Source organism: Fusarium oxysporum, chromosome 2 (genome assembly GCF_000149955.1).
Source record: "Fusarium oxysporum f. sp. lycopersici 4287 chromosome 2, whole genome shotgun sequence".
Taxonomy (NCBI): domain Eukaryota; kingdom Fungi; phylum Ascomycota; class Sordariomycetes; order Hypocreales; family Nectriaceae; genus Fusarium; species Fusarium oxysporum.
This window is the reverse complement of record NC_030987.1, coordinates 4,393,988-4,420,663: the sequence shown is the minus strand read 5'-3', so window position 1 is coordinate 4,420,663 and position 26,676 is coordinate 4,393,988. Positions and strand designations below refer to the sequence as shown.

General features: G+C 48.7%; 9 protein-coding genes across 12 annotated transcripts; 2 read left to right on the top strand and 7 right to left on the bottom strand.

Annotated features, from left to right (window-relative positions):
* Nucleotides 1–623: 623 nt before the first annotated feature.
* Nucleotides 624–1,697, top strand: FOXG_08768 (uncharacterized protein; the record flags this gene model as incomplete). Its single annotated transcript, XM_018387797.1, has 2 exons — nt 624–794; nt 849–1,697. 2 exons carry the CDS (start codon nt 624–626, stop codon nt 1,695–1,697), a joined length of 1,020 nt encoding a protein of 339 aa, XP_018245716.1.
* A 120-nt stretch (nt 1,698–1,817) lies between these two features.
* On the bottom strand, nt 1,818–2,789 carry FOXG_08767 (uncharacterized protein; the record flags this gene model as incomplete). Its single annotated transcript, XM_018387796.1, has 1 exon — nt 1,818–2,789. One exon carries the CDS (start codon nt 2,787–2,789, stop codon nt 1,818–1,820), a length of 972 nt encoding a protein of 323 aa, XP_018245715.1.
* A 67-nt stretch (nt 2,790–2,856) lies between these two features.
* Nucleotides 2,857–5,809, bottom strand: FOXG_08766 (uncharacterized protein). Its single transcript, XM_018387795.1, has one exon. The coding sequence runs from the start codon at nt 4,756–4,758 to the stop codon at nt 3,553–3,555; it is 1,206 nt and encodes a 401-aa protein (XP_018245714.1). The 5' UTR covers nt 4,759–5,809; the 3' UTR covers nt 2,857–3,552.
* Nucleotides 5,810–5,867: 58 nt separating this feature from the next.
* FOXG_08765 (sterol 24-C-methyltransferase) lies at nt 5,868–7,592 on the bottom strand. The gene is made up of 3 exons (XM_018387794.1): nt 7,074–7,592; nt 6,700–7,021; nt 5,868–6,651 (listed from the first exon to the last, which is right to left on the bottom strand). Exons 1-3 carry the CDS (start codon nt 7,310–7,312, stop codon nt 6,067–6,069), a joined length of 1,146 nt encoding a protein of 381 aa, XP_018245713.1. The 5' UTR covers nt 7,313–7,592; the 3' UTR covers nt 5,868–6,066.
* A 429-nt stretch (nt 7,593–8,021) lies between these two features.
* Nucleotides 8,022–10,411, top strand: FOXG_08764 (uncharacterized protein). Of its 4 annotated transcripts, none has more exons than XM_018387791.1 (4): nt 8,022–8,594; nt 8,650–9,249; nt 9,297–9,964; nt 10,023–10,411. In XM_018387791.1, the coding sequence occupies exons 2-4, from the start codon at nt 9,056–9,058 to the stop codon at nt 10,196–10,198; spliced, it is 1,038 nt and encodes a 345-aa protein (XP_018245710.1). In that variant the 5' UTR covers nt 8,022–8,594; nt 8,650–9,055; the 3' UTR covers nt 10,199–10,411. The 4 variants fall into 4 exon arrangements, with proteins under 4 accessions (XP_018245710.1, XP_018245711.1, XP_018245712.1 ...); XM_018387792.1 differs by having other exon boundaries at nt 8,040–8,594; nt 8,741–9,249; XM_018387793.1 differs by having other exon boundaries at nt 8,040–8,594; nt 8,741–9,964.
* A 112-nt stretch (nt 10,412–10,523) lies between these two features.
* FOXG_08763 (uncharacterized protein) lies at nt 10,524–11,549 on the bottom strand (the record flags this gene model as incomplete). The annotated part of the gene is made up of 2 exons (XM_018387789.1): nt 10,524–11,432; nt 11,475–11,549. 2 exons carry the CDS (start codon nt 11,547–11,549, stop codon nt 10,524–10,526), a joined length of 984 nt encoding a protein of 327 aa, XP_018245708.1.
* Nucleotides 11,550–12,746: 1,197 nt separating this feature from the next.
* On the bottom strand, nt 12,747–14,115 carry FOXG_08762 (uncharacterized protein; the record flags this gene model as incomplete). Its single annotated transcript, XM_018387788.1, has 4 exons — nt 12,747–12,755; nt 12,802–13,627; nt 13,678–13,926; nt 13,976–14,115. The coding sequence occupies 4 exons, from the start codon at nt 14,113–14,115 to the stop codon at nt 12,747–12,749; spliced, it is 1,224 nt and encodes a 407-aa protein (XP_018245707.1).
* Nucleotides 14,116–16,101: 1,986 nt separating this feature from the next.
* Nucleotides 16,102–16,332, bottom strand: FOXG_19878 (uncharacterized protein; the record flags this gene model as incomplete). Its single annotated transcript, XM_018400160.1, has 1 exon — nt 16,102–16,332. The coding sequence occupies one exon, from the start codon at nt 16,330–16,332 to the stop codon at nt 16,102–16,104; it is 231 nt and encodes a 76-aa protein (XP_018245706.1).
* A 3,483-nt stretch (nt 16,333–19,815) lies between these two features.
* On the bottom strand, nt 19,816–26,583 carry FOXG_08761 (uncharacterized protein). Its single transcript, XM_018387787.1, has 2 exons — nt 26,155–26,583; nt 19,816–25,910 (listed from the first exon to the last, which is right to left on the bottom strand). The coding sequence occupies exons 1-2, from the start codon at nt 26,367–26,369 to the stop codon at nt 20,636–20,638; spliced, it is 5,490 nt and encodes a 1,829-aa protein (XP_018245705.1). The 5' UTR covers nt 26,370–26,583; the 3' UTR covers nt 19,816–20,635.
* Between the last annotated feature and the right edge of the window lie 93 nt (nt 26,584–26,676).

Genomic DNA, 26,676 nt, shown 5'->3' with positions numbered 1-26,676 from the left:
TGGTTTGTATGATCATGGGAGAATTTTCCGAGGCTTCCGCTAGAGAGCAAGAAAGCTTTAGACTCTAAAAGAGGATGCTAATGTAAATATCTCAGAGAGCTCTCTAAATTTAGGCTGATTTACCTAAAACCTTTTATTACATAGAATAAGCGCCCTGAATTTTAGCCCTGTGGTCTAAGTACCTATGTTATCGTATTGTGGCACTTCGCATTTACCTCTCTTAAAATGCCATCGCTTCTTTCACTTGGCATGCCTATTTAGAATGTTGGCTTGATGCGTGTAGATATGCTAAAAGCGAATGTTTATTGATGATGATCAAGAGAGTGAAGATGGTGAGAGATGAGCTGAACTTGATCAGGCTGGTTAGGTACCTTACAGTTGGAGAGAAGCGTTGATGATGAAACAGAAAGAATGACCGACTTGATGGGCATCCAATACCAATAGCAGTAGCTACTGGCAGCTATTACTTCCTATATATTTCACAGTTTGGTTGAAGTGTGAATCTCAAACAGAGATCGACGCTTCCTCTAGATTGTTTATACATCTACATCTCTGCACGCATCAACTAACATTCTTTCAATATCACTCCACACACCACCAGTCACTTCTAGGCACAACCCAAAATGTCTAACCATGCAGGACCACAGAATATTGATAATGCCTTTCATTTACTCAGCGTCTCTTTCAACAGTATCCGGCCGGATTATCTGTCATTTCCTGAGCAACGCCTCGATGAACGCAACGTGATTTACTCCTGGACCGACGATGACAAGGAAGAGTTTGAACTGGAACACGTGCGGCTCAAGATTCAACTTGGCTTTAAAAAAAAACCGGACTGACAGTTACAGGCCGATAACATCCCTGATCCCATCAGTGTCCACAAGAGATCCCACTACCAAGAGCCTTCCTACGTTCCAGGACAGTGCAAGAAGGTCCCGTTCTTGCAAAAGCACCCTAACCACCCGTTTGCGGTCGTCTTCCAGGCCATGAAAGCTTCGAATCCTGACTGGAGATGTGATAATGTTGACATCATCGCCCAAAGCGACCTTCTGAACATGATCTTCTCATGGATCCGGGATGACCAAAGCGCGAGCTTTGTAATCGATGCGTCACTAGTCAGAAACACTCTTTTTATCACACTCTTTGAGGACGAGAAACCATCTGGCCACAGTGACGAGGATGAATCGACAGACGCCATCTTTGCGCCCTCGCCAACCACTGTCGGACAACATCATATTCTGGAATACTCATTTGGAGGCCTAAACTTGCTCGTTACCTCCCCCGGCCACCTTATGCACTCCATCCGCTGGGGAAGCGATGTATACTTCGGACGAATACTGCCAGCTGATGATAGAGCCGATCCTGTCTGGCGCCGTGTACTCCCTTTGTTATGGTTCAGTGGAACCCACACGTGTGTGTCTGGATCTGTTTCTGACGGAGTTTTAAAAGAAGACAATCAATGGTATGTCAACAGAAAGATAAGAAAATGGGAGGGTAGAGACGACACGCAAGAGCATCTGAAAACGATGTTTTGGCTCCTCCAGTACGTACGAATGATCACTATGTGGCAGTTGTATTCCAGATCATGTTTGATTCGCTTCGAGGCCAAAGGCGGCCTCAAAAGGCTAGAAGTCTACGCTGCGTCACGGGTACAACAGTTGCCTACTTTGTTCGGGGAGTTTTGGGATAACAAATAGGTGCCATTCTGAAGGGAGGCGGAGCGTTGGCTTATTGAGAGTAACTAAAGCGATGCTAGGCGCAGTGATCAATGAGAATTCGCTTTCATACTGCGACTTTACTATCTATGCATCTGATTATCACTCCATCCAAGAAGGCACTTGGGTCAACCCTCTCATCTCCTCAACAGTCTCCTGCCACAACAACTTCCTAACCCTCACCCCTTCCTTCGACGGTACAAAATCACCCAAATCCGCAACTTTCTTATCCCCCAATAACTGCCCATGCGTTTCGTCACCCACCACAATCGCAGCATGTAATCCGATCCATCCTACCTTGTCGACCGATCTCGCACGCAGAGCTTTGAGCAACAGCGCTGGAAGGCGGATGTAAACAGGGAGAATATCCGTTATAGATGTATCGACCATACCAGGGCAGAAGTGGTTGATTATGACTTTCTTGGGAGGGTAGCGATTGGCGAGTTCGTGTTGGAAGAGAAGAACGAGGAGCTTTATGTCGCCGTAGCGGGTGAGAGGGGGAATAACACCCGGTGCGTCAAAGTGTTCAAATATGCCTTCATTTTCCTTGAGGGGAACTTTGCTAGCGAGACTTGTTTGCCAATGCATGCGACTTCCTGTCCATGTAATGCGTGTAGGTGCCCCCTCAAGCTCAGCTGTTTGCTCAAGAGTAGGCAGAAGAAGCAAAGTCAAGAGAACATTAGACAGGTAATTAACTTGAAAGTTCTTTTCGTGCCCCGTCGGCACAAGCTCGAAGTGAATATCACTTATACCAGCGTTTAACATGAGTAAGTGAAGTTTCCCATGCTTGCTCTTGAACGTCTCAGCGAAGGCCTTCACACTGGCGTACCCCGTTGTGTCGAGCTTCATCACTTGAACAACAGCTTTGGGATTGATAGCCGAAAGTGTCTTTCGGACTTCTTCACCTTTGGAGATATTTCTAACCGCAAGGATCAAAGTCGATAGATTGAGATTGAGGAGTTGACGGGAAAGTTCGAGACCAATGCCGGCTGTTGCGCCTGTGACGATGGCTATTTTGTTGGTAAGGTCGATACCAGGCGGCAGAGGCTCGACTTTGGGCTGTATGAGAGGCATTTTGAGATCAAACAATGTTCTGAAGCTATCAAGGGAATAATGTTGGATTGGTAGTGGAAGAAAAAGCTCTGAGTCTTGGTCATTCATCTCTCTTTGGGTTATGTGGTGCTTCTTATATCAACATCTCGAGCCCTCCACAGTCTCAATTGCAGCGATGCGTCAATCTCTATTACAAATCTATTGTTTCTACAGTTCATTATTACTGACAAATTCATACTCATGCGCTGGTTTCTGGTGTGCAAAGTCGCCGAAGAATGTTGGTTGAATTCCGACTCCACCAAAGTCCGCCGTGGTGAACTCCGTCCGTAGGGCTGAAAAGAGGCAGCCTTATCTCGCCGGCAACAACCCGAATGCCGCATTTCGTAAATCTGCCCGAAAATATCAAACTAGCGCGAGAATAATAGTTTGGCATCGTAATGGAAGCTGAATCTCGTTTACTTGACTTCTTCGTGTCACCCGAAGGAGCTATCTGCACGGAGGCGTTGGGACTCATCACCAGTCATCCTCACGCAGGCCAGTGTGTTTCAATCGCGAATTGTTCAATATTATCCAAAAAAGGGTGTTCTCATCACCCACACCATGATCAAGAGACTCAAAGAGACTGCATGGATATTCTCTCCAAGACATCCTATTGACCCTCAGAGATGTGTCTGACTTTCTCACAAAAGGTATCTGCACCAAATCCATCCCAAAATCCCAAACAAACGCCTATCCCATGTATCATCACTAAAATGACCGGCTACTTTTATCCAATTCCCATCCCTCAATGCCTATGCTCCTCCGACGTCTCATTATGCGACGGTAACTCTGCCGCAAAACTCTGCTGCGCCGGCGCCGGCGACGTATATCCCGCCGAATACTGCGAATACATACTCGCGCGATGCGAATCAGCAGCCGATGGGCTAGACTGCGACCATCGCGGGTCATACGACCCCGTGGAATTGCGATAGTTGCTGGGTGGATGCCCTGGGCTAGGCTGTTGTTGCAGGTTTGGTGATTGCTGCGGGTGGTAGTAATCGCCGGGGAGTTCCATGGGGAAGCTTTGGATGTTGGTTTTTGGGGGCACGGGTGGTGCTTGTTGTTGGTATTGGGCGTTGGGTGGAGGTGTTTGGCTTGGATGGTAGCCGTATGGGCTTTGGGGGTATTGAGAGTTGGTGGCGTCGGGACGAGCGTAGGGGTATGTTGGCGAAGGTTGGGGTTGGAGATGAGGTTGTTGTTGCTGTTGAGCATATGCATAGGGCTGAGCGTAAGAAGGACCTGGGCTCGTGGGTCCAGGACCAGGTGGAGCAGCAGCAGCAGCGAACTGACCCTCCGTCATAGTCTGCTGTCTCAAAGCCTGTTGTCTCGCTTGACTCGCCTCAGATCGATCATTAGGGTTATACGTCTTCAGCTTTCCATCCTCAAACATAGCCTTCAAAAGACCAGCATCAAGCAACTCCGCCTTCTTAACCATGCGGTTAACCATATCAACACTAGCCTTTCTCGACTCCGCCTTGACGAAACCCATCAAGGTGATGTTACACTTGAGCTCGACATCAGTGCGAAGATAAAGGCCTTCCTTCGGTGCACCGAGTTGTTCAAGTCCAAGCTCAGGTTGCTCCGGTGGTTCAATACCCGGCTGATTCCCCATAATGCGGTACTTGTTTCGCATGTCGATACCAAGCGGGATATAAATATGGGACTGCATACCCCACGGCATATCATGGAAACATCCATTGAACGTGAGCTTTCCAGATCCTATCTTTCCCAAGCCGGGGATGTACTGGATGCGCTCTGTGATCTCGTACCAGGTGCTGTAGTACTCGTCGGCGGCGGCATGTCGAGGAGCGGGGATGGGCTTGTGCGACAGGACGAGAGGATTGACGGTGATGATTTCACCGTGGGAGTGAAGAAGATCGATGGCGAGTTGTCGGGGGATGAAGCCCGGGATGGGCGTGATAATGGTGAGGGTTTCCTTCTTTTTCAGCATCGTGGCTTGATAGATCTAGGGTGTCGTATCGGGTTTGTTATGTTTCAGCTGCAAGGTACGCCACGATATCGATCGAGCTCCAATTAGCTAACCACTCATAAGATAGCAATCTTATCAGCCGTATCGTCCTGATCAATCGTGAAATGTCGTATCTCCGTGTCTTTCGTTAATTGTCGTGTATCTCGTAGCAGCTTCGTTTCGTCGGTGACGCTCTTATCGCTTGTGTTCCAGCCAGATTCGCAAAACAGAGAGAGGGGAGGAAAAAGAATGAGAGGGGGGACCACGGGGATTAAAAAAAAGGGCTGCAGAGAGCAAGCAGGGGTGGCCAGCCACTGATGAGTGATGCGAAAGGGTCTAAGCTATACCGCCACGACTATGATGATGACGTGAGACGGCCGGTTCCATTTGCTGGGCGTTGATGATCATTTGCTCCTAAACAAGCTGTGAGCTTCAATGCCCAGAGAATAATGTCGTAATCATCTACAATACCAAGCCCTGTCTTTTTAATCCCATCTTTTTGACATTTTTAATCGCCAACTCTTGAGAATAAAGCTCCCCATTTTGAAACGATCGTATTCAGCCCTGTCCCACATCGGCCCCAGCCCCCCAGATCCCGCTGAGCTATCCCGAGATTTCAGCGCGCGTACGGCAGTAAAAAAAAAACACATAGTGATCACAGCTCGGATTCCTCATCTTCCGACAAGCTGCGCCTTCAAAAATTCCTACAGAAATCTATTCACAGGGTCATAGGATGAGTGTTCCCACCCGGGAGATGGCTTTCCCGTGGTAATTGGTCATTGACGCGCGGTCTCGGAGGCTTGGTGAGATTCTCGGCAGCGGATATTTGGGACCGTTGGAGATCTAAGCCTTATCGATAAGCTAGACGGCTAAGCTTTCAACACGTGAGGACCTTAATAACATGGAACCTTGCGTGTTTAGATGTTGTAATGGGCGGATATTGGAGGATTACATATTTCTGACTGATGTAAAGTCCGCTTATGGCTTTTACAGGGTATTTGCTCACTGCTATGGAGATATGATGCGGCCAGCCCTATCGGTTACATAGTGGATGCTACCCTGGGCTTAGCAATCGAGATTCAAGGGGAGGCATGAGGCGAAAGTAATAAGAGCGATTCATAATGAAATATTTGCTTGGGTCCGTAACTTGATATTAACTTTTCGATGTATTATTTCTTTGGGTATATCCCATCCCTTGTCGATAATCTTCCCCTATCAAATGCTCCTCTGTACCTTGACCCTCTGTGCCATCCCATCTAACAACCGTTGACCACCCTAGCTTCCTTCTCATTACTCAGACTCCTCCGGCTTTCTTCCAACCATCAAATACATAGGTGTAAACAGCTTCCTCTTGCCACCCTCAACCAATGCATCCGCCGCTTGTCCAAGACTATCCGCCGTCTTCCTCGTTCCCTTCGGCGCAATCCAACAAGCTTCCAATGCCCCAATAACATTATGCATCACAAGTCTTCCCCACTTATTCATCCTCAAAACCGTAAAGAAATCACCGATAGTCTGTGCATATCGCATATCACTGTCCAAAGGCCAGTACCAAGGTGCTGTTCCATCATCTGTAGCTGCGAGATCCTCATGGTGAAGAAGCTCGAAACCAGCTGCTTGGATAGCAGACAGACCGTGGTCGATCTTGAACATCTGGGCGATACCGTCACCTTGTTCGATGTCCAGACGGATACGGCGTTGTTCAAGATCGTCGTTGTTGTAGGTATCTGTCATGAGCCATTCGTAGACGCCAAAGACACCCCCGGGTTTGAGGACTCGTCGGATTTCGCTGTAGACGCCTTCTAAGGAGGGTGCGTGGACGGTTGCTTCGATAGCGTAGACGGCGTCGAAGGAGTTATCTGGAAAGGGAATTTTCTTCGATGCGTTAGTATACCCCTGTGGGCTCGCTCAAAATCAACTTACCATGAAGTCTCCCTGGACAAACCTAAGCTTATCAGAAAGTCCCTCCTTCTCAGCATAGATAGTTGCCCGCTGGACTTGATACTCATTGAGATTCAACCCAGTGACATGAGCACCAGTAAACTTGACGATTTCTCGAGCAGGTCCACCAACACCGCAGCCAACGTCTAGGACTTTCATACCAGGTCTGATACCGATGTTATGAGCTAGATAGTGTTCGTGTCGAGCGATAGCGCGGTTGAAATCTTCGCCGTAGGCAAACCGGCAGAAATGAAAAGACTGAGACCATCCGTACTCGTAGAGATCGGTTGCGAGGTTATAGTATCTGGATTTTAAAAGTCAGTAACAGGAAAAGGCTAGAGCTAAGGGGAACTTACTGCCTTGTTAAACTGGCGTAGTTATCAGTTCTCTCCTGTCTTACAGCCTCAACTTCATCTTCAGCCTTTTTGTTATCCCAGAACTGAAAGTACTCGTCGACAGCTGCAGCATGGGCTCTGTTGTCTTTGTTGATCATGGCTCGCATTCCGCCCTTTGACTCTTTTGATTTTCGATGGAGAACATTGTCGAAGGCCGAGTTCTGAGCCTCGTCGTAGGAAATCAGTTCTGAGGAAGACATTTTGGAGTTTCGAAAGAGTCAGAGTGTAAAGACTTAGAAGAATAGAGAGAATTGATGAGCTCGGAGTGGTCTGATTTTCGTTTGAGGAGAATTGTTCTTGTTTAAATAGAAACCTGAAAACTCGAACCCGTATGCAAAGGAGGCTGGTCCTTTGATATTTCGGATTCCTCCCCAACTCCATACTCTCTACCATTTCTCCAACTATTGACTCTTACAACTATGATACAATCCTTTTGCGAAAACGAACAAGAGCTGTATGTGCCGCTATTGTGCTCCTTCAGTTGACGTTGTGAAACAGAGTACGAATACGAACTCCACAACCGAATGCGAGAACTATCAACTCCTACTCACCGTTACGCGTTCCAGTTTATTACGGGGGAATAATTGCTCAAGATAACGATCTGATCTGATCTAGATAGAAAGAAACTTATCTGCACCAATCGGATTGTCGTGAATTACCTTGTTCGTCTCGAACCGAGCCATTGAGTTGCGGGTGTCCCTGCAGCTCGCTAACGGCGTTGACTATTTGAGGCATCGGCAATTGTGTCAGATTTTGTTTGGAGCTTCGAGACTTTCCTATGTTTTCCGGAGCCCTTTAACTATATTCTGAATACTGGTGTTTCGTATTCGTGCCTGGGCTGGATCCGAGATTCTAATCTCAAGAAGAACTTGTAGACAACACCGGTCTGCGATTTCAGCCTTTTGCGAACAATTAGAACGTTTTCTACTTTCTATTACTTCTTTAGCTATTTTTATTTCTTTAAAAAGATGTATTGAGGGCATGGTGTTGACCTTGACTTACCTGCTGTGTGGTTCCTTTACGAGACTGATAAACAAGCAACTCGCACTATCCTCGGCGTTTCCAAGGCCTAATGCTACTTAGTTTTCACAATATATCAGATTCGTTAATTCTTTATACGCTGCATCACTCTTGTCACTACTGCTCTTGCTCTTATTCGACCTCAACCGAAAGCACCTAAGCTTTGAAACGAACCACGCGTGAAATTTCCTTCGAATCGGGCTTCAAGCACTTTTCTCTCACAAAAGAACATCCGTGGTATCTTCTTCGAGCTCTATGTCCTCTGTCGTCCGCAGGCCCTAGAACGAGAGTGATGGAATCGATATTAGTTGATTGATGTTCACCTGAGTGGCATTCCACGGATTGGCGGGTGCCATTCTGCTTGTGCGAGCGATGGAAAAGCAAACATTTGTCTAGGCTCTCAGGAAGACCTCCAGTAAGGTTGAAGAGTTTCAGATGCTTGGAACTTGGTTGTATAGAGTGGTAAGTTTAGTGAAATGTGTCACCTGACGCGAACATGTCTTCTCAATCGCAACAGACATAACTTGGAAACGCCGTCCTAATAGCACAATTCACATATCTACTACATCATCACTCAAATCGAATACTCTAATATTCTTGCATAAAAGTCTGCTATTACTCCCATCGCGCATTCCGTTTTCTTACCCATCGGTATAAATCTGGGAATAGTTTCAGTTCCTAAATGGCTGCCTACATACCCTGTAGCAGTGGCTGACAAGAGCCAGTGGATACTCATTTGCGAACACGATGATATGATACAGCCAGGCTGCAGTATTTCTCATGAATCGATCCAAATGCAGCTTAATTCGCATGCAGTGATAGAATTGGGTTGGTCTGCGACGTGGTATAAAGCAGGCGACATCCCCAACTTCACCGCTTCAATTACGGAACATCTCCATTAACTTCACCCACCAACAACGACAATGGTTTTTAACATCAGCTCTGTCCCCGACTTTGACGACCTTCCTGAGGTTAAAGGCATGCCTAAGGGCTGTGCCTGGGGTGTTTTTGATCGTGACGGGAAGAAAGATCAGGTTGGAACGCTGAACTTCCTGACTCCCGATGTTGTTCGAAATGCCGCTCTCGAGGTCAAAGATGGAGTCTCTGTATCTCTAAAGTACGTCTCCTGAAAGGCACTCATTGTTAGATACTGAAGTTTGATAGCTGGCCGCTCAATGCCATGAACAAGCTTAACATCCCAGGGCGATTAGCCGCTCAGCACAAGATCCTCTACATACCCGAGAGCATGGCAGCGCTTCCTTTTGAACAGGGCAAATCATGGGACGATGAATTATCCTTCAACACGCAGTGTAGCAGTCAATGGGACAGTCTGTGTCATTTCCAGCACCAGCATTCTGGTTTGGCATACAACGGTGCAAATCCTGATAAAGAAGCCTTGTCAATTGACTCAACCGAGTCCAACAATATGCCAACCCTGGACCATTGGCACTCCCGAGGCTGCATTGCCGGTCGAGGCGTGTTGATCGACTACGCTTCTTATGCCGAGGAAAAAGGCATAGAGTTCCATGCCTTTGATGGGAACCGTATCACGGTTGAAGACCTCGAGGCTTGCGCAGCATATCAAAAGGTGGACTTCCAACCAGGCGACATCCTGATTGTCAGAACAGGCGCAACCGAAGTAGTCGATAACATGAACCCTGCTGATCTGGGTAAAATGGCCGCTGCGAAACTCACAGGTCTTCACGGCTGCGAAGAAATGGCTCGGTGGTTGTGGAACAAGCGGTTTGCTGCTGCGGCGTCAGATTCGAATAGTTTCGAAGCGTATCCTCCATTGAAACCTGATGGTTCTATCGGTGGGATGAAAGATCTCGGTGAGTCGTTCTTTTTGTTACCGTTTGGGAGACTGTGAATGTTTGCTAACTGGTGCAGTGCTTCATATGTATTGTTTGAACATGTTTGGTATGTCGATCGGCGAGTTGTGGGACCTGAAGGAGTTGGCGAGGTATTGTAAGGAGAAGAAGAGGTACTCGTTCATGATTACTTCGACTCCTTTGAATCAGCCTGGATTGATTGGATCGCCTCCGAATGCTTTGGCTATTTTCTAGGAGGGTAGTGGTTATGAGATGCATTGGGGGGTTGAAGGTGCAGAGGCACGAAACGCTCATCCTTTGTACAGAACAACACACTTTCGATACCAAAAAGACTGGGTGACTTTTCATTATACAATTTGATATCAGAAATCCTCAAAAAATGTGGGTTACTGTAGTACCTTAGGTATGTAGGCAATTACTCAAAAGTACCGGCCCTGATGCTTTTCATTCATCCCAATCTCTTCTCAAGGCTCTTACAAATGCCGACTGCTTCACCGAAGCTTTTCATAAAACTTTTATGAATATTGACTTCTTTAACTATATGCCAATTACCTAGACCCTATCTTCGTCCAAGTCCAAACATCCTCACACTATTTCTCCACGCCGCTTCCGCAACCTCATCAACACCAACACCCTTCAAACCCGCTACAACAAGCGCCACACGCTCCATATAACAACTCTCGTTCCTTTCCTTAACCAAACACTTAGGATCCCACTTATCTCTCTTCTTCGACGCTGGCAACGGTCTCGCATTCTCACAGTACCGCTTCACCACATCGCCCTTCAATTCACCCCACGGCGCATCGGTCTCTAGCTGCAGTGCGTCGAGCGGTATCTTGGATGCCATCTCCAAACTCTCCGTGCTCTGGAAGCTGAAGCCGTTGACGCTGATACCTAACCCGAGGGACACAAGCTTCTCCATCTGGCTTGTGCTGCCGACGAAGCTGTGGACTAGACCGCCGCGCGGGAGTTTCTCCATGTATGGTGAAATCATCTCGACAAAGTCGTCAAAGGCATTGCGACAGTGCAAGAAGAGTGGGAGATCCCAGCTATTCTTGACAAATAAGTCCAATTGCGCTTTGAACGCTTTCTTCTGAACATCCTTCGAAGCGTGTTGCTCCTTATCATAGTCAAGACCTAGCTCTCCAAAGGCAGCGATATGTGGAGTATCCTGTGCCAGTGCACTATTCACTTTCTGCTCCAACTCATCAAGGTGTGACTTTCCACCGGCATCAAGCTCAGAAGCATGATATGGATGTACGCCAATTGTATAGTAACACTGCGAGGGGCGAAGCTTGACGATACTTTCGTTGTGAGGTACGTCGGCGAGAGACATGCCCGTCAGCATAACCTTACTAACGCCAGCATCTTTCGCACGGTCTAGGGTGTTGATAAAGTCCGGTTCGTGATACTGCTTATCTTCGCGGTATATACCCTTAAATTCCTTCGCGGTAGCTGTAACAGCGACCTAAACTGTCAGACATGTATAGCTTTAGGGTATCGAACTTACATCTGCGTAACGAATCTCAGATGATGGAGCTGCTGGAGCTGCTGCGGGGAAAGCACTTAGATCAATAGAAGACATGATTGTTTTGATGATATCGTCAATGTTTAATAGTATTGTCAAATGAGGGGATAATCTTTAGGTTAAGTTTGAAGGAGGAGGTGCTGGACTTAAAGTACTTCGAAATAAAGTTCCACTCAAAGGTCATGAAGATATCATGCTGCAGCTTAAACACAGCACTAGCTACGTACGAGGAGCTTCCACGGCTTCTACGCCCAATGACAGCAGCAATCAGACTCGAACCCTAAATATCTTGGCTTTAAATTACGTCAGCCTCTCCATTATGTGGAGGTCTCCAGATGCGGAGATGTGAAGCTAGTTTGCTGTGCTGTACCTCTAGAGCTGAGCTGTCAGAAGAGGGGATTCATACGTGTCGACATGCCATGGTCACGCGAGCCAGTTTGCCTTCATCAGTTCAATGATCGGTCTGTTTCGAATAATACTGACTCCCAAAACCGCGGGCCAAACTCCCCATCGCCTCATCAGAAACAACACTCGTAGCCAAGACCATTCTTTTCCTAACCGCTTTTTTTTTTGCACCCCAGATTCCCCCCAAGCACACCAGGTATACCGTGCTAAACCGTGAAACCTACGCGCCGAGCAAGCTTCCGATGCTTGCATGAGCCCCAGGGCGATGCCAAACAGAGTCGCTGTGCAGCCAATCCTCCTATAAGAAGCTAAAGAAATGCGCAAAGCCAAATCCCACCAAGTATAAAGGCTTGGTCTGACTACGAGAAAAGATTTGGAAGGAAACAGTGGGCAGAGCTTTGCAGAGACGACGTGTGATCATCACGCTAAAGCGACTTGAACATCCATGGTTAAAGACAGTGACAGACAGTCAAAAGCAAAAAAGGAAAAAGCAGTGAGTGACTAAAGTAAACGCAGAGGGTACAGGCAAGTAGCTTAAATGAATTGAATTGATGACAATCCACCGGGGGACCAAAGATCTCCAACGCCAATCATGATTCAGACCCAAGGAAATGGAGTGAGCGTGGTGTTGTGTTGAAATCCTGAGCTGCCATAAAACTTAAAGTCATGAACCCAAATCGAAATCAGGGTTGGGTATCACTCGTAAACTGCCGAAAAGCAGATACAACTGCTACGCGATAGCTCATGATAAGGCAAGATAACTGAGCCCAAGGAAATATAAGTGCCGGGGATTGGTCGTATAAAAGCCCCTTCGTCAACGAGTTCGTGGTCAAATTACTGCAAATGGAGTTAGAACTCCTAAATATGTCAGTACATGGAGGTCAATTGGATTAGTCACGCTTACCTGAGGAGGACCGCCAGGTCCGGGGGGTCCAGGAGGGCCAGGAGGGCCTTGGGGACCGGGAGCAGGGCCGCCAAAGTGCTGAGGGCCATAGTTGCCAGGTCCGCCGTGGCTGGGCATGCCCATGTAGTGAGGGGGAGGAGGGGCGGGGCGGTAGGGAGTGCCAACGCCAGAGTTGTTTTGAGAACGTCCCCAGCTGAGGCGCACGCGAGAGTTACCAATGGGGTAGCCCTGCATCTGGTTGATGGCCATCTCGGCAGCGTGGCGGTGGACGAACTGAACGAAGCCGCAGCCCTTGCCAGGAGGGATCTTGACATAGGTGATCTCACCGAAGCCCTGGAAGAAGGATCGGAGCTCGTCCTCGGTGACGTAGCCAGAAAGGCCACCAACAAAGACGGTGGTGTTGTTGGGGTCAGTGAACTGGTTCATCTGAGTGGCAGGGTTAAAACCACCATAGCCGAAGCCCTGCATGCCACCTCCATTCCACATCTGCTGCTGAGGCATACCGCCCATCATGGGACCGCCGTTGTGGTGTCCTTGACCACCAAAGCCGTGGTTACCACGGTTCTTGGGGGTAGCAGTAGAGATACGCATGGGTCGGTTGCCGCAGTAGACACCCTGCATCTCAACAAGAGCACGCTGCTGGTCGTTCTCGTCGGAGAAGCGAACGAAACCATAGCCACGGCTCTGGCCAGACATGGCGTCGGTCATGATCTTGGCAGACTTGCAAGAAGGGAATCGAGCCTGGAAGAGAGAAACCAGGACGTACTCGTTGACCTCGGGGCCAAGGTCGCCAACGAAAATGCTGTACTCGGGGCCACGATCATCCCTGAAGCATGTTACTAATAATTCCTCTTAGCGTTTGAAGAGAGCACATACCGTCGGTCAACGAGACCACCACCAGAAGCCCAGTTAAGCTTGAAGGAGCGCTGGCTGTTAGGAACTGGCTTTCCGTTCATGCCGAGGGCGTTGGTAGCGGCTTCAGGGGACTGGAATTCAACAAAGCAGTACCCAGCATTACCAGAGTTCTTGTCGCGGATGACCTTAACATTGACAGTTTCATGGGCCGCAGACATAAAGACACCCTTGATGAAGTTCTCATCCATCCAAGGCTCGAGCTCTCCCATCCTACACTAGTCAGCACTCGCTTGTGCCATGACAGACAGCTACTACTTACCAAAGAGTGGTCTTGGGAGAATCAGGACCAGAACCGGGAGGAGGGGCAGAGCCCATGTCAGGAGCGGGAGGAGTACCGTTGGGAAAAGACATTGGGCCAGCAGGAGCTGCGTTATTGGGAGGGACACCGGCGAAATCCATAATGCGCTTTGCAGGAGTTAACACCATGGATGAATATGAACGAGCACAAGCGAAGGAAGTACAGCCAAGCGCAAATTCGCAAAAGAGGAGGAAGAAAGGAGGAGATCTGTGGGGAGAACGAACCAGAGTCAAGAACCAAGCACGAGCTTTATATGTTCAAGGAAAAAGCAAGATGTTGCAGGGCTTTACAGAGCAGAGCAACAATAAAAGAAGACTATTCGTGTGTCAGCAAATTGATTTGAGCGAGCGCCAATGCGAAAGCACTGGCAGAGATGAAAGTTGTGCTGTGACAAAAAAGAAATGCATATAATGTGGGGAAAAAGAGAGGATGCCGCCTCGATCAGCCCGCAGCAAATAATACAATCCACATCGAATCAGAAGCGCCGGGCCGAACAAACAGGGACGAACGCTCCAGGTGTAGCCAGTATTGTTCCGAGTCAGGATTCCGGGGCTTAGGAGAGTGAATCATAGGTCCGAGGCTCTTGAACCAGGTGGATCCTTTGGGTTCCATCTCATGAACTCTAGCTCTGCAAACCGAACAATGGCCTGAGTGGTTTGTGACCGAGCGATAGGCTTCCGAGGCGCATCAAATGATGCGCTTCCGTGACCTTCGTAGGGGCTGAGCGTCCAAAGGCGGGTGGCTTTTGAGAGGGAAATCATCGCGATAGAGCAACTTACCGTGGGTAGTAAACTCGTACACGTCGTAAAAAAAGTCGTAGAAGAGCTATCAGCAGATATTAGCAACGCTGTCGAGGGTCTCGAAGGAGCGTGAAGAAGCGAAAGGTTTGATGCAAAGTCAAGAAATTATGCGATGTGGTGCGCCTGCACGTGGGAAGGTGAAGGTGAAGGTTGAAGCTCAGGCAACAGTGGCTCGTCCATGCGGCTCCTGCCTCCTCAACCAAACAACGAGCACGAACAAGTTCCTCTCGAGGGGGAATTTTTCTCTTCTCGAAAATCTTGCTTGCAAAAGGACACATAGATATTCATCAAGACCGTTCACCAACATGACAAGGTTTGCGAGACAAGTCCACGTGCTCAGACAAACCAGTCACAAAAGGCAGCGAGTGGCAACATCGGGGGAATTTGCAGAACGTACCGTCAGAGAATCGAGTACCGAAAGCACAACGAAGTCGCTATTTTTGGATCGCAAGACCTGCGAGACTGATGTGAGTGGCGCAATTCTGCAGAGCCGGATTGAATCCTCTTACCTTCACGCCGAGTCTAATCCTTAAAGAATATGAATCTGATAACCGAGAATTGGACTCCGAAAAGTATTCGTACAGATGCGAATCAAGTCTCTAAGACGCCGTCACGCCGGTACAAGCAATGAAATGCTTCTGAGGAGAGTGATGGAGATGCGAAACGCCAAATCGTCGTTCTCACGCGGGGTAAGGTGCTTTACCAAAGATTCCAAAGGAATGTAGTAAGGTAGCTGCAAACGTTCCCGAAATGAGCTGAACCTATGCCTTTGTTAGTCTTCTGCTGGTCTCCCCAATTGCCAATATCCATGTTGGTCCCGGAAGCTATGATTGGAAGTGTCGAACTGGTCCTAACATCTGTGACGTTCCCCAGGCTGGGTTGGAAATCTCCAAATTCCAGGTGCAGGTTCGTCCATCCTTATAGGTCGATGAGTTTGATGCAGGCCAGACACCGCTTCAACGAACGCTTCAGTTGCTAATGGAGGACCGTCCGCGGGTAAGTTATTCGTGATGCCTGGTCGCAGTATATCGGGAGAGCAGTCCTCAGACGAGAAGTGCCAACATGATACAGGTCTTTCCATTCATGGTCTTGGTTCCAAAAGACTCGGCAGCCCTTAAGATCCTCTCCCTTCAGCGTCGTGCGTTCTTCGAAAGTTCCAGGATTTCAGCATCCCTATTTCCGGTAGTGACGGGGGAGTTGTTCGAAATGACAATAGCGTTGCGCCTTAGTCACCAAGAGCTGGCGTAACTGAGCATATGAAGTCGGTAGACGGTCGACACTCGATTGTCAGGTATCGAAGGCTTGGTATGTGACGCATTGCAGGTATCGTTTCAGAAGTCGGCAAGGAGACTCGTTGCGCTGCTGACTTCTTCGGTGCTGCTTATCGATATGGTCGCTTCGCGGATGATCGGAACGGATGAACAGATGCGACGGGAGGAACCGAGTGTTGCTCAAAAGTCGAATATAGTATGGAATCTTCGAACCAAAGCACATTCGAAGATCCATGGAGCTGGTCATGTTCTCAAGTAGAAAATTGTCGATGGTGGTGGGCGCAATGCGTATGAAGCGTCGTTGAAGCTGATATCCGACCCAATCCCACAAACCTCCCTCCACCAACCACGAATACCAACAGATGTGCAAGGAATCGACAAGCAACAAGGGAATGAAAGAAAGCAAACTTACTTTTAGGCGCCAACAAAAACAACAGTAACTGTCACAGCCAATTTCCGAAACACGCGCAAGGGAAGAGCCGTGAAAACCGTGATGAGTACAAAGATGGATGAGGGGAAACAAGAAAGAGAGTCGTGGGATGAGTCGTAATGCGGGAGACAGAGAGAAAAAAGACGAGCTTTTTTTTCTTAACCTTGCCTTGTTTGGGCCTTGGTCTTGGGAACAATCGGGGGCACGCGGGGACGAGGGTACCGGTAGGGGATAATTGTCGACCAGGGGGTGTGGGCTGCCGTATCCGCTGACAAGGGGATCTTGGATCTTGGTGCGGGCTTGCTAAGGGTGGTACTGAAACAGCCCAATGGACGAATGACGCTGTTAAGTCACTGGGCGAGTGACGGAGCGGCTGCAGGTGCACGAAATTCAGATGAGATGATGGTAACGGTAGCGTGGACCTGGGCAAGCAGGCGCAGTAACGGACACTCCGTAACACAACAAAGCGTTCAAGACGATTGCACAAGGGACAGAGACGAGAAGACGATCAAGCGGTTGCTTTAGAAGAAGATAAGTTTACGCAAGAAGTTTAAGATGGGGGGATGAAAGGTCTCAACAACATCTTAACAGAGGAGGGGAAGAGGCCGGGAAGAGGGCTTTTGGAGAAGCAGACGCACAACATCGAATTACATTTCTATTGGGAGTCAAGAGCCCAGAAGAGACTCACTACGAAGTGGTGGGAGCCAGTAAAGGTGGGTGTGGCTTGAGAAAATGTGTGTCGCGATGTGGAGAGACTGGAAGGGATGGAAGGGAGGAGAACGAGAAGGACAAGGACAAAACCTGTGGGCCTTGCCCTAGCTGCTCTTACACACAGTATCGACAATTTAGTTCGGCAACTTCGCGATCATTGTGATGCATACAATCACTGGACTAGCTACGGTGATGGCGATGGTCAAAGTGGTTCGAAACAATGCAAAGCTCGAGCTCGAGCCTTCTACTCGAAAACTCGAGGCTGTAATGGCATTGTTTGGGGCCCTTGTTGTTTCGCTTGAGCTGGATACGTACTTTTGGGACGAGCAAACTCAGCCATGTTTGGGCTTGGGTACCTGTCGTGCTGAAAAGCATTGTGTGGCTCTCCGCAACCAGGGCTACCCTTGACGGCTGGCGTGGCGCTATCTCAGTGCCTAGTGCCTAAAGCGACACAGCTGGGCACCGTTTGGACTGGAAGCTGGACAGTGAACAGTGGACTCTGAGCGCTGGGCGCTGGAAGCAGGACGGAGCTTGCGAGATGAACGAACACAACCCCTGTGAAAACAGCCCTGCCGAAGTGGATCATGAAATCATAGGGCATGAGGGTCGATGGCCTGGAAAGTAGCCCGATCTATCAAGCTGCACTGTAAGGACAGCCGGCGATAGACGACCAACGGAGAGCTGAGTGCAGGGAAGGTGAAAAGATCATTGTTGATCATCGTGTTGTTCGTTGGATGGAAATGCTGGGGGCAATTGAGCATGGCACTGAATTCATGTAAATGGCCTGTCAACTGAGGTTGAACAAGCGTGAAAATGGAATGAAGGGAGAGCCCAGGGCCTCGCTTGTTGGTTTCACCGCGCAAAAGCATTACAACTTCTTGTTGCGGATGAAGCGCGAGCAATTCACGAATGCATGGTTCACTCAGATCAGCGACAATGTTTCAACATCTCATTTATCTGAATATCTCCGGCCATGGTATGGTGATCACCAGCCCTAGGGTTTAAGATTGCTATCGCGACAAGTAACCCCAGAATCCGTTGCTTGCATCATTTGCAAGGCTCGGTGTCGAATGCTCGTCATAGCGACGTGCTACAGGCGAGCTCAGAATAGCAACGCCGAGACAACCCATGCCACAAGGCCTTAGAACTTTTATCCATTCGTGGGCAGAAGACCTGAGCGTGAGCAACCGCAACTTGATCTTGTTCAGGCATCTTTGCTTTTGACAACAGATAGGGCGGCATCATCAGACAACGCCCGTTCCTCGAGCATCAGGTCATTTCGAGATATCACAACCAGACTCAATAGCTGGCCACTTCAACGTCGCCTTCGCACAATCGAGTGCTCATGACTGTTGACTTTCCAGTAACAAAACAGGACCCTCAAAGCCTTCCAACTCAATTGCATGCCGCTTATGCATGGACCTCAGAATTGAGGCTATCTATCCCTGGGTAACAAACTCTCCCTGAGAAGTGTTAACTCAAACCTAAAGTGTGGCGCACTCCAAAACCCATGTCGAAATGCCCTGTTCTAAGCAAGATCTCGGTCTCCTCTCGCGCCAAGACAGGAAAGCCCTTCTAGACCGCACCAGGGTTGAGCCATCTTCGTAATGGCGGGCGTTGCCCTTATCTCGGGAGTAGATGCCAGAACAGCAAAGTTGTCTCGTAAATCAGGCAATATTTTGATTTGCGTATCGTGAATCATAGCACTGTATTGAAACAACTTCGTGCCGAGGTCACCTCATGGAACCATCTGTACTGAAAGCGTGCCACTACAGCACGCCGTCATTATTGCTAACTAAACAGCTCGACAAATGGGAGGTTTTTCCAGGCCTCCGGGAATCGCTGCTAGTGGATCCTTTGCACACCAAAGATTGTTTCTGACACCACCATGCGGCATCACTGTACAAGACAAAGCATCTTTTGACCTTGATGATGACTGGTGAACTTGCGAGCACTAGTTTGTCCAATCAGGTTGAAGATTTCACTCTTGCAAGACAGTGCATCATGGTCGTTATTGACAGACTGGCCTTATCCCCTGTCAGACTCTTCTTTGGTGGTATTGAAGGTTGACTACGGCTTACAGTACGTTGCTTGAGCTCATAGGACTCTGACTCGAAATCTGCAAACATCTTCAGATGGCATGCCTATGCATATTGGTTTCGCGAATTTCTACGCTTCTGGTTCCTCCCTTTAGCCGCATTCATCAATTTTGGGACCAGGGGCCTGGTTGCTACTTGCAGATCGTTCAATCCCACCTCGCGACCCTCGTGGGAAACCCAGCAGTGGACTGGACTGGTGACGCAAATTGCGGCTTAGAAAACCGATGGTCCTGAATAGTTCTCCGCTAACTGTGCTGCAGCTCTGCCCTGGACAAGACTGAATCGTAAACATCTGAGCATCGCAAAATTTTACTGGCTCTTGGTCAGTAGCTTGGAGCGGCAGAGTTGTTACTGAATGTTCATGACACAAGACTGGCATCATCATATCACATCTGACTAGCAGCGCGCTACGCTGCGGTTGCGTTGCGATCTCGCGACAGCCGGCGTGCCAATATCGCTGCGGGGCCTTGAGTCTTCCGTGCCACGCTGCCATCCTTGTCCTTTTCCACATTTTATCGGCAATATGTTGGACACATTCTGCCAATGATGTCTAATTTTTCAACTTGGCAAGATAGAATAAAACTGCTCTCAACATGATGATGGTTTCGGCATTTGCTCTGTTCCGCGTTTACTGATACATAGCAATTATAAACTGAAACAGGACCTACCTTGCATTCCAGCTCAACGTTACAAAAAGTACCATGTATGTATCATTCGTCGACGACTTTGGCCTCCGTCACACGGCGAAGCATTTTTCGGCAGTGGATCCTCCATAATACCGACGGTTCCGGCCGTTTCCCAACGCCGATCCGGCCGGAGAGCTTGATAGCCAACGGTCACAAACCACGCGCGTTTCTTGTGTCGCTTGAACATTCTGCTTTTGTTTCGGTTTAACGAGTTTGTTGACGGATTGGGCTTGATTGGGGGGACTATGTAACGTTGGGCAATTGCCTTTTTCTTCTTTTTTTTTTTTTTTTTTTGCTGGTTGTACGGCATTATGAGTGCTGAGGTAAGATTTGAGGGGGTTGCGATGTTTGCCAAGATTGAAAGCGAGGGCAGCTCTCAGGGTTCAGGAGATGAGGAACAGGCATACCTTCGTATTATGACAGTCAGTCTAGCCTTGTGATAATACGCCCGAGCTTATCGTGATATGCCATGTCTGGTCTTTCTGAACAAACATGTATCGCGGTCAGCCTAACCCTCACAATAATACTGTTAAGCTCATGATGATCTGGTGTATCTCTTAACCATAGGCTAGTAAAAAGATAATGATCTAAACGCTGAATCCTCTGCAAAGCTTTGCCCCTCTCTTACTCCATCTCAACGAGGATATCCCTAAGCACCCGCTGTACCTCCAAAGACCTCTCGGCTTCCAGGGCTTTGCTCACCATCGTCTTCAACTGCGCAGCGTCAGGACCCCCAGTCGGTCCAAATACTCCCTTGCTCTTTGCCTTGAACAATGCACCAACAGCCTTAGCCCTCATGATTCTCTGTGGTTCAGTGCCGGTGTCAACCAAGTCAACGTCCAGACTCAGTAGATAAGTAAGCGCCACGGCATTTTCGTCTGATGTTGATGAGAGTGTGGCATCGTTCATAAGATCGCGTACGCACTCGTACCATACTTGGCGCTTGATGGTAGCAAAGTTCGGGCTTGAAAGGAAAGGTTTGAGAATATTGATGATCTTTGTCAGAATGGCAAGATCAGTGTGGCTGTGTCCACGAGCAACAGCCTCTAAGCCATTAGAAGCCGTCTTTTCTGCAAGCTGCTCCTTCGCGACTTGATCCTTAGAGTCGATATCCATTTTATCTCCATTCTCGGTCTCGTCGTCTCCCTTAAGCTCTTCGAGATACGGCGTAACGATCTCCGCAATCTCATCAAGCATATCGAGATCATCACGAGCCTTTGCAAACTCCCATAGACAGCGGAAAGCGTGCACACGGTATTCGTCGTTGTTTCGCTTGGCTTCTCGAAGCGCAATCTTCTTCATCTGCGCCGCGATCTTCGAGTCTGACTTCCACAAGCTGTGTCCCTTCTCGACGAATTTAGGGTATGATTCAAGGAGTTTCTCTTTGCCAGCGAATGTCTTCAGGGCCAATGTCTTTTCGAAAACAGGCCAGATCTTGTTGAGATTGGCGTCGCTGATTTGGCCACTGACATCACTTGCACTTGCAACATCAGACACCATAGCTGCAACAGTGAAAGCTCCACCGTGTCGAAGTGCCCATTGTGCTGTATCCAAACACCTCTCCACGAGTGCTACGATCTCGGGTACGTAACGAACAACAGTGCGACTGCTTCCAGCGTGCTGCTCCCATACCTCCTTGAATACTTTGCTGGTATACTCATCTGTATCATGAGAGCCCAGGTAGGAGAAAGGAAGCAATTGTGTCTCAAGAGCAGTGAAGTGATCCGGTGAGATCTTAGCTAGTGCCACAATCACGTCCGCAGTCTTTTGACGACGTGACTCCTCCTCTGCTTCGAAGTACATATCAATGAACTTCTTACAGAATCGGTTCTTGGCCGAATCCGAGGCAGCTCTCAACATATATGCGGTAGCTCGAGCATACGCCTGGCTGACCTCGTCGTTCTTGTCCATTGTTTGCTTCTCCATCAATTGGAGGAACTTATTACTCACTCCTTTAATGTCATTTGTATGGCGTGTGAATAAGGTCGTCAATACACGACTGCATCCTATCTTGGTCGGCATGCCAATAGCAGTTTTGATAGTAGCCTCTAGTTTGGGTGCCAACTCGGCCATAACATCCGCGTCCACAAAACGAAGTGAGTTGTCAATTGCCTCAGAAATTGGAGATCGGTTCACCATTTGTGATCGAATCTTATCAATCTGGTCTCGGCTGTCCTCGCCAGCTCTCTGGTAATGCCAGTTGATCTGCTCGGGCTCGATAGAGCTCAGCAAACCAAGGAGCTGAGGCACCATCTCCGGAATAAATGGTCGGAGAGCCTTTCCACCCTTCTTAGTGAGCTCGATGACGGTAATAGCAGCAAAGGCTTGAACTTCTTTGACAGAACTTTCGATACCTTTGTCAGACAGAAGGAAGGGAAGAGCTTCTTTCATCATAGATTGAGCAGCAGATCCACTGGTTCCCTCCTCGAGTTGTCGAACAAGAGTGTTGGACAAAGTTCTGCAAAGCTTGAAGGCAGCCTCTCGCACAGAACCTTTGACATCATCAAGAACCTTCAATGCTGATGTCCAAATATCGCGATATCGCTTCTCATACTTGTTGAATGGTTGGCCCTGGATGAGCTCCGAGATAGCAGCACAGCTTGCTTCTCGCATGCGCCACTCTCGCCCCAAGATACTTTTGAGCAAGTCATCCAAGATCGCATCAAAGTGAGTACTGAGAATTGCGCCCGAGTCTTTGACAAGTGCCTTCCAAATATCGTCCATGGATCGCTGCACGTTTTGATTGGGGTCAAATCGGTAACGGTAGAGCTTGGGATACAGCTTAGGGTCAACTTCAGACTCTGAAAGAATGTTGCTAAGTCCAAATCGACCGAAGGCAGATCGAGTCGACCAAGTAGCAGCATTCGCAGCAAGTGACATGAACTTGTAAACAAGCCTTTGATCACCAACTTCATTGGCCAGATTCACAATGTCCTTGTATGAAGTTATGGAGCTGCCCTCTCCAGTTGGCAGAGCACCAGGCTCGAACAACTCTGTTTCTTGGTCCACCTTGAGCTGGGTGCTATTGCCGGTGAAAGCAGACACCAGATCCTTGACAAGGGCGCTCTTGAGATCAGAATCGCCACGCTCGTAGACCAGAGACAACCCGCGCGAGGCGGTCTCTTGTACAAGCTCGTCGCGTGCGCTAAGAAGTCTCATGAATGCAGCTTGAGTCTCTCGGAGCCTTGACTGAACCTCTTCCAGGTGTGAACAATATTGAACGATGCAGAAAAGCCAGATGCCGGACGCCTTCAGCAGTGATGGCTTCGTGGCCTTGCAGTCCGCGAAGATCTTGTTCAGAACAGCTGTAAGAAGCGGGCCACGGGATCCATTACGCTTCTGAAGACAACCGCGGGACTCGACATCCAGGGTCAGCTTTACATAATCGGATTCCCATCGTGCCAGAGTTGCGGTGATAGCATCTCCCACAGTGAATTGCACCTCAACTTGCTTGATCTCATGTAGGGCGAAAAGCTCCTTGAGGATGTTACCCAGGATTCCATGCGACCATCCATCTTCACTCTCATTCGCGGCTTCTCCACTTTCACTCAGCCCGGCAGCCAGTCTTCCCAGAGCAAGAATTGCCTTCTCGTTGCCCTTCTTTGCTGAGGCGACGAGCTTGCTGATAACCTTTTCCAGGGAGTGATCGCCTTCACGTTCTGGGATAGCGAGTCCGGCGGTCCAAAGTTGAGCAAAGGCCTCCAGAGCTGTATCATGAAGCGACGACACAACGCTCTCGCCGGTGGTAAACTGAATGGGATACTGAACATCGTCGGGAATGGGTTGCCCGTAGTAAACGCTTCGAGAGCAGACGTAACTGTATGCCAGTAATCCACCCTCAGCAGCGTTGAGTTCAGGTCCAACCAACTTCTCGGCATTCTTGAATAGTGCACTCAGAGTCTTGCGGCAGTTGTCTATCACAGAAGGGTCGTTCGCGAGATGCGACACAAGAATTCCGAGGGCTCGAGCAGTCAGTGACCGGATTTCCTTATTGTTCGACTTGATCAGCTGGAAAAGACCATCGCTAAACTCGGTCAAGAATCCCAGTGCCCCACCGGGACTGAGGGATGCCACATCAACAAAGCAACGGATGCATTCTTCCGTGATCGGTGAGTCTTTGAGGTAGGCTCCATCGAGGCATGCCTTCAGATAGAAGATTATGAATCCACTATCGATCGTGTGTAGATAAGCCAGGATCTTCTCTCTCGTCTTGATATCCGTTTTGACGCGTGCATCTAGAGTTTGCATCCAGTCAGGCTCCACTTCGAAGTCTTCGAGAGCTTTGAGGAACATTATGTGCTTGCAATATCTCAGGGCAATTGGGAAAGCAGCTATACGAGATCCTTGGAAGTTCTCAAACACCGAGTGCGACTTTTCTGTCACATCCGGAAGAGGAGTAGCAGCAGCCTCAGTAATAGATTCTGGAATGATTTCAGAACCAAAGAACATGATTATCATTTCCTTCCAGTCTGGCAATTCTAGGCTGGTTTCGGCATGTGCGTGGTAGGTCCAGGGGTCAAGACCTTTGTGGCCCTGCTCGATAACATCACTTCTCTCGCCTTCGTAGGCACCAACGGCCAGAATGTCAATCCAGCGTGCCAAAACATCGGAAAAAGCGAGGCATTGGTTGGCCCACTTGACCACAGCATGCCGAGTGCTTCTAACAGCAGGGGGCTCATCAGCGAGAGACATGAACGTTAGCAGCATTGTCTTCAGCTCTTGAGACTCGCTGCCCGTCATTTCCGGAATGTTTGTGGTCAGGCTAGACAGAGCTCCATCTATGTTCACAACTGCATCTGCAGTCGTATCCTCTGACAGTGACTTAAAAAGCCAGCCCGCGAGTTGCAGCCGCCTCGCAATTGGCATATTCGCACTTCTCGCCAGCACTCCAATCGTTTCGTAAGCTTTCGATCGTAGTGCAATATCGTCGTGGGATGTCCGCTGCGGAACAGGCCAGCCTTGACCCTCTATAAAAACGGACAGCTCATGCACGAGAGGAACAGCAATGTCAAATCCTTCCTGTGAGGGCCCAACGCGTGCTACCCAGGCAAGGTACTGGAATGTCGCAGTATGGAGTTTTGTTTGCTCAAGCGCACTCTTGGGGAGCAGATTCTGTGCCAATCCACTTGACGCTTGATCTTGCGTGGAGAAGTTGAGTTTGACTACAGCCATGATATCATCCGACATTGTTGCCGAGATGGAGGATTTGGAGAGCATGTTCAGAATTCGAGTCCGGTATGTGGGCGGCAGTATTGAGTGAGCATGAAACAGACGCTTGACGAGTGCCTCATCTTCCATAGACACGGAGCTTCGCTTCAATACTTCTTCAGCCGCAGATACAAGTCTGTTATCGAAACTTGACGCAGCATAAAGCGCAGGTAAGAACTTCTCCTCGTCGGTAAAAGCACCACTTGCAAGCAATGCAACGAGCTTGAGCTTTAACTCTGACATCCTCTCGAAGACCTTCTGTGACTCTGGACTTTCCACGGCTAGCGATTCGAGCTCAGATTTGGTCAGTGTTGGGTTAGCCGTGGTCCAGTTCTGAGTTTGCGTAGGGTTTCGTAGTCGTAGAAAAATGCTGATCATACTGGCGAGGAACTTTGCGTCGGCCTCGTCTGACAATCCGATTGCTTCTCGGTAATCGGTATCATCTTTGCTGCCTCTTGGAGGTATCCGGGCATCAAGGAGGAGACGTAGAATGATGTTGAAGAATGGTCCGGCTCGGGCAACACCTTGATCTTTGGCGAATCCCGATAGAGCTTTAGGTATAAGCTGTCTTCTTTCATAGTCATCCAGGCGCTCTATGCTATGTTGTATCCCTGAGATATCGAGTTGCTTGACTAACGGGGAGTCACTGGACTTGTATTGATCAAGCAGCGCGCCTACAGGAAGAATTACCCTGTGTCCAGGTTAGTCTTCATATCAATTTCACGGACTGCTCTGACTCTAGACTGCCAGGAAACTTGAGAGTTCGACAGTAAACTCATCCTAGATGATCCTGAACTCGCCTACGTGGCAGAGATGCTTGGTGACTTCAGGGTAATTTAGGATGAGCCTAGCCGACTCTCCGACTACCTTGGGTAGCAATTTTCGCACCAATTTTGGGGGTCTCGAGTCTTCTTTCACCCTGGGATCTGACTTACTCCGGGGGTTGGATGAATGTCTTCAGTTTGGAGAATATCTGGACCACCTTAGCTCGCACTTGAGCATGTTCACTAGCGGCCTTGAGGATGACTGGCGGCAGATAACGTTGTAATAGTTCGTGCAGCTTCTGTTCCTTGTTTGCAACATTTAGGATCTTGAGCTCGACGGTATCAAGCAGCTGCAGTTCCCTCTCCTTCGTTGATGCCGTCGCCATGATTGAGGGGGTATTATGTATTTTGAACTTGATCAGGCTCAAGCTTGGAGTCGCTATCTTTTGAACATAAAAATGTTTTAAAGGTATAGAAACGCGTTCAGACGGTGGTTTGCGACTTTTTTTGCTTTGTAAGAGCAGGCACAGGCAGCTCAGTGACGAATAACCTCAGGTAGGTGCTGCTGGGCGATATTGTCTCCAGTCAACCATATCGTGACGTTGCATGACTAAGCTGACATTAGTCAAGTTGGTCACTTTTCTAGTAGATAATAGACATGATGTTAGAAGCTAAAAACTTCCATTAAAACAT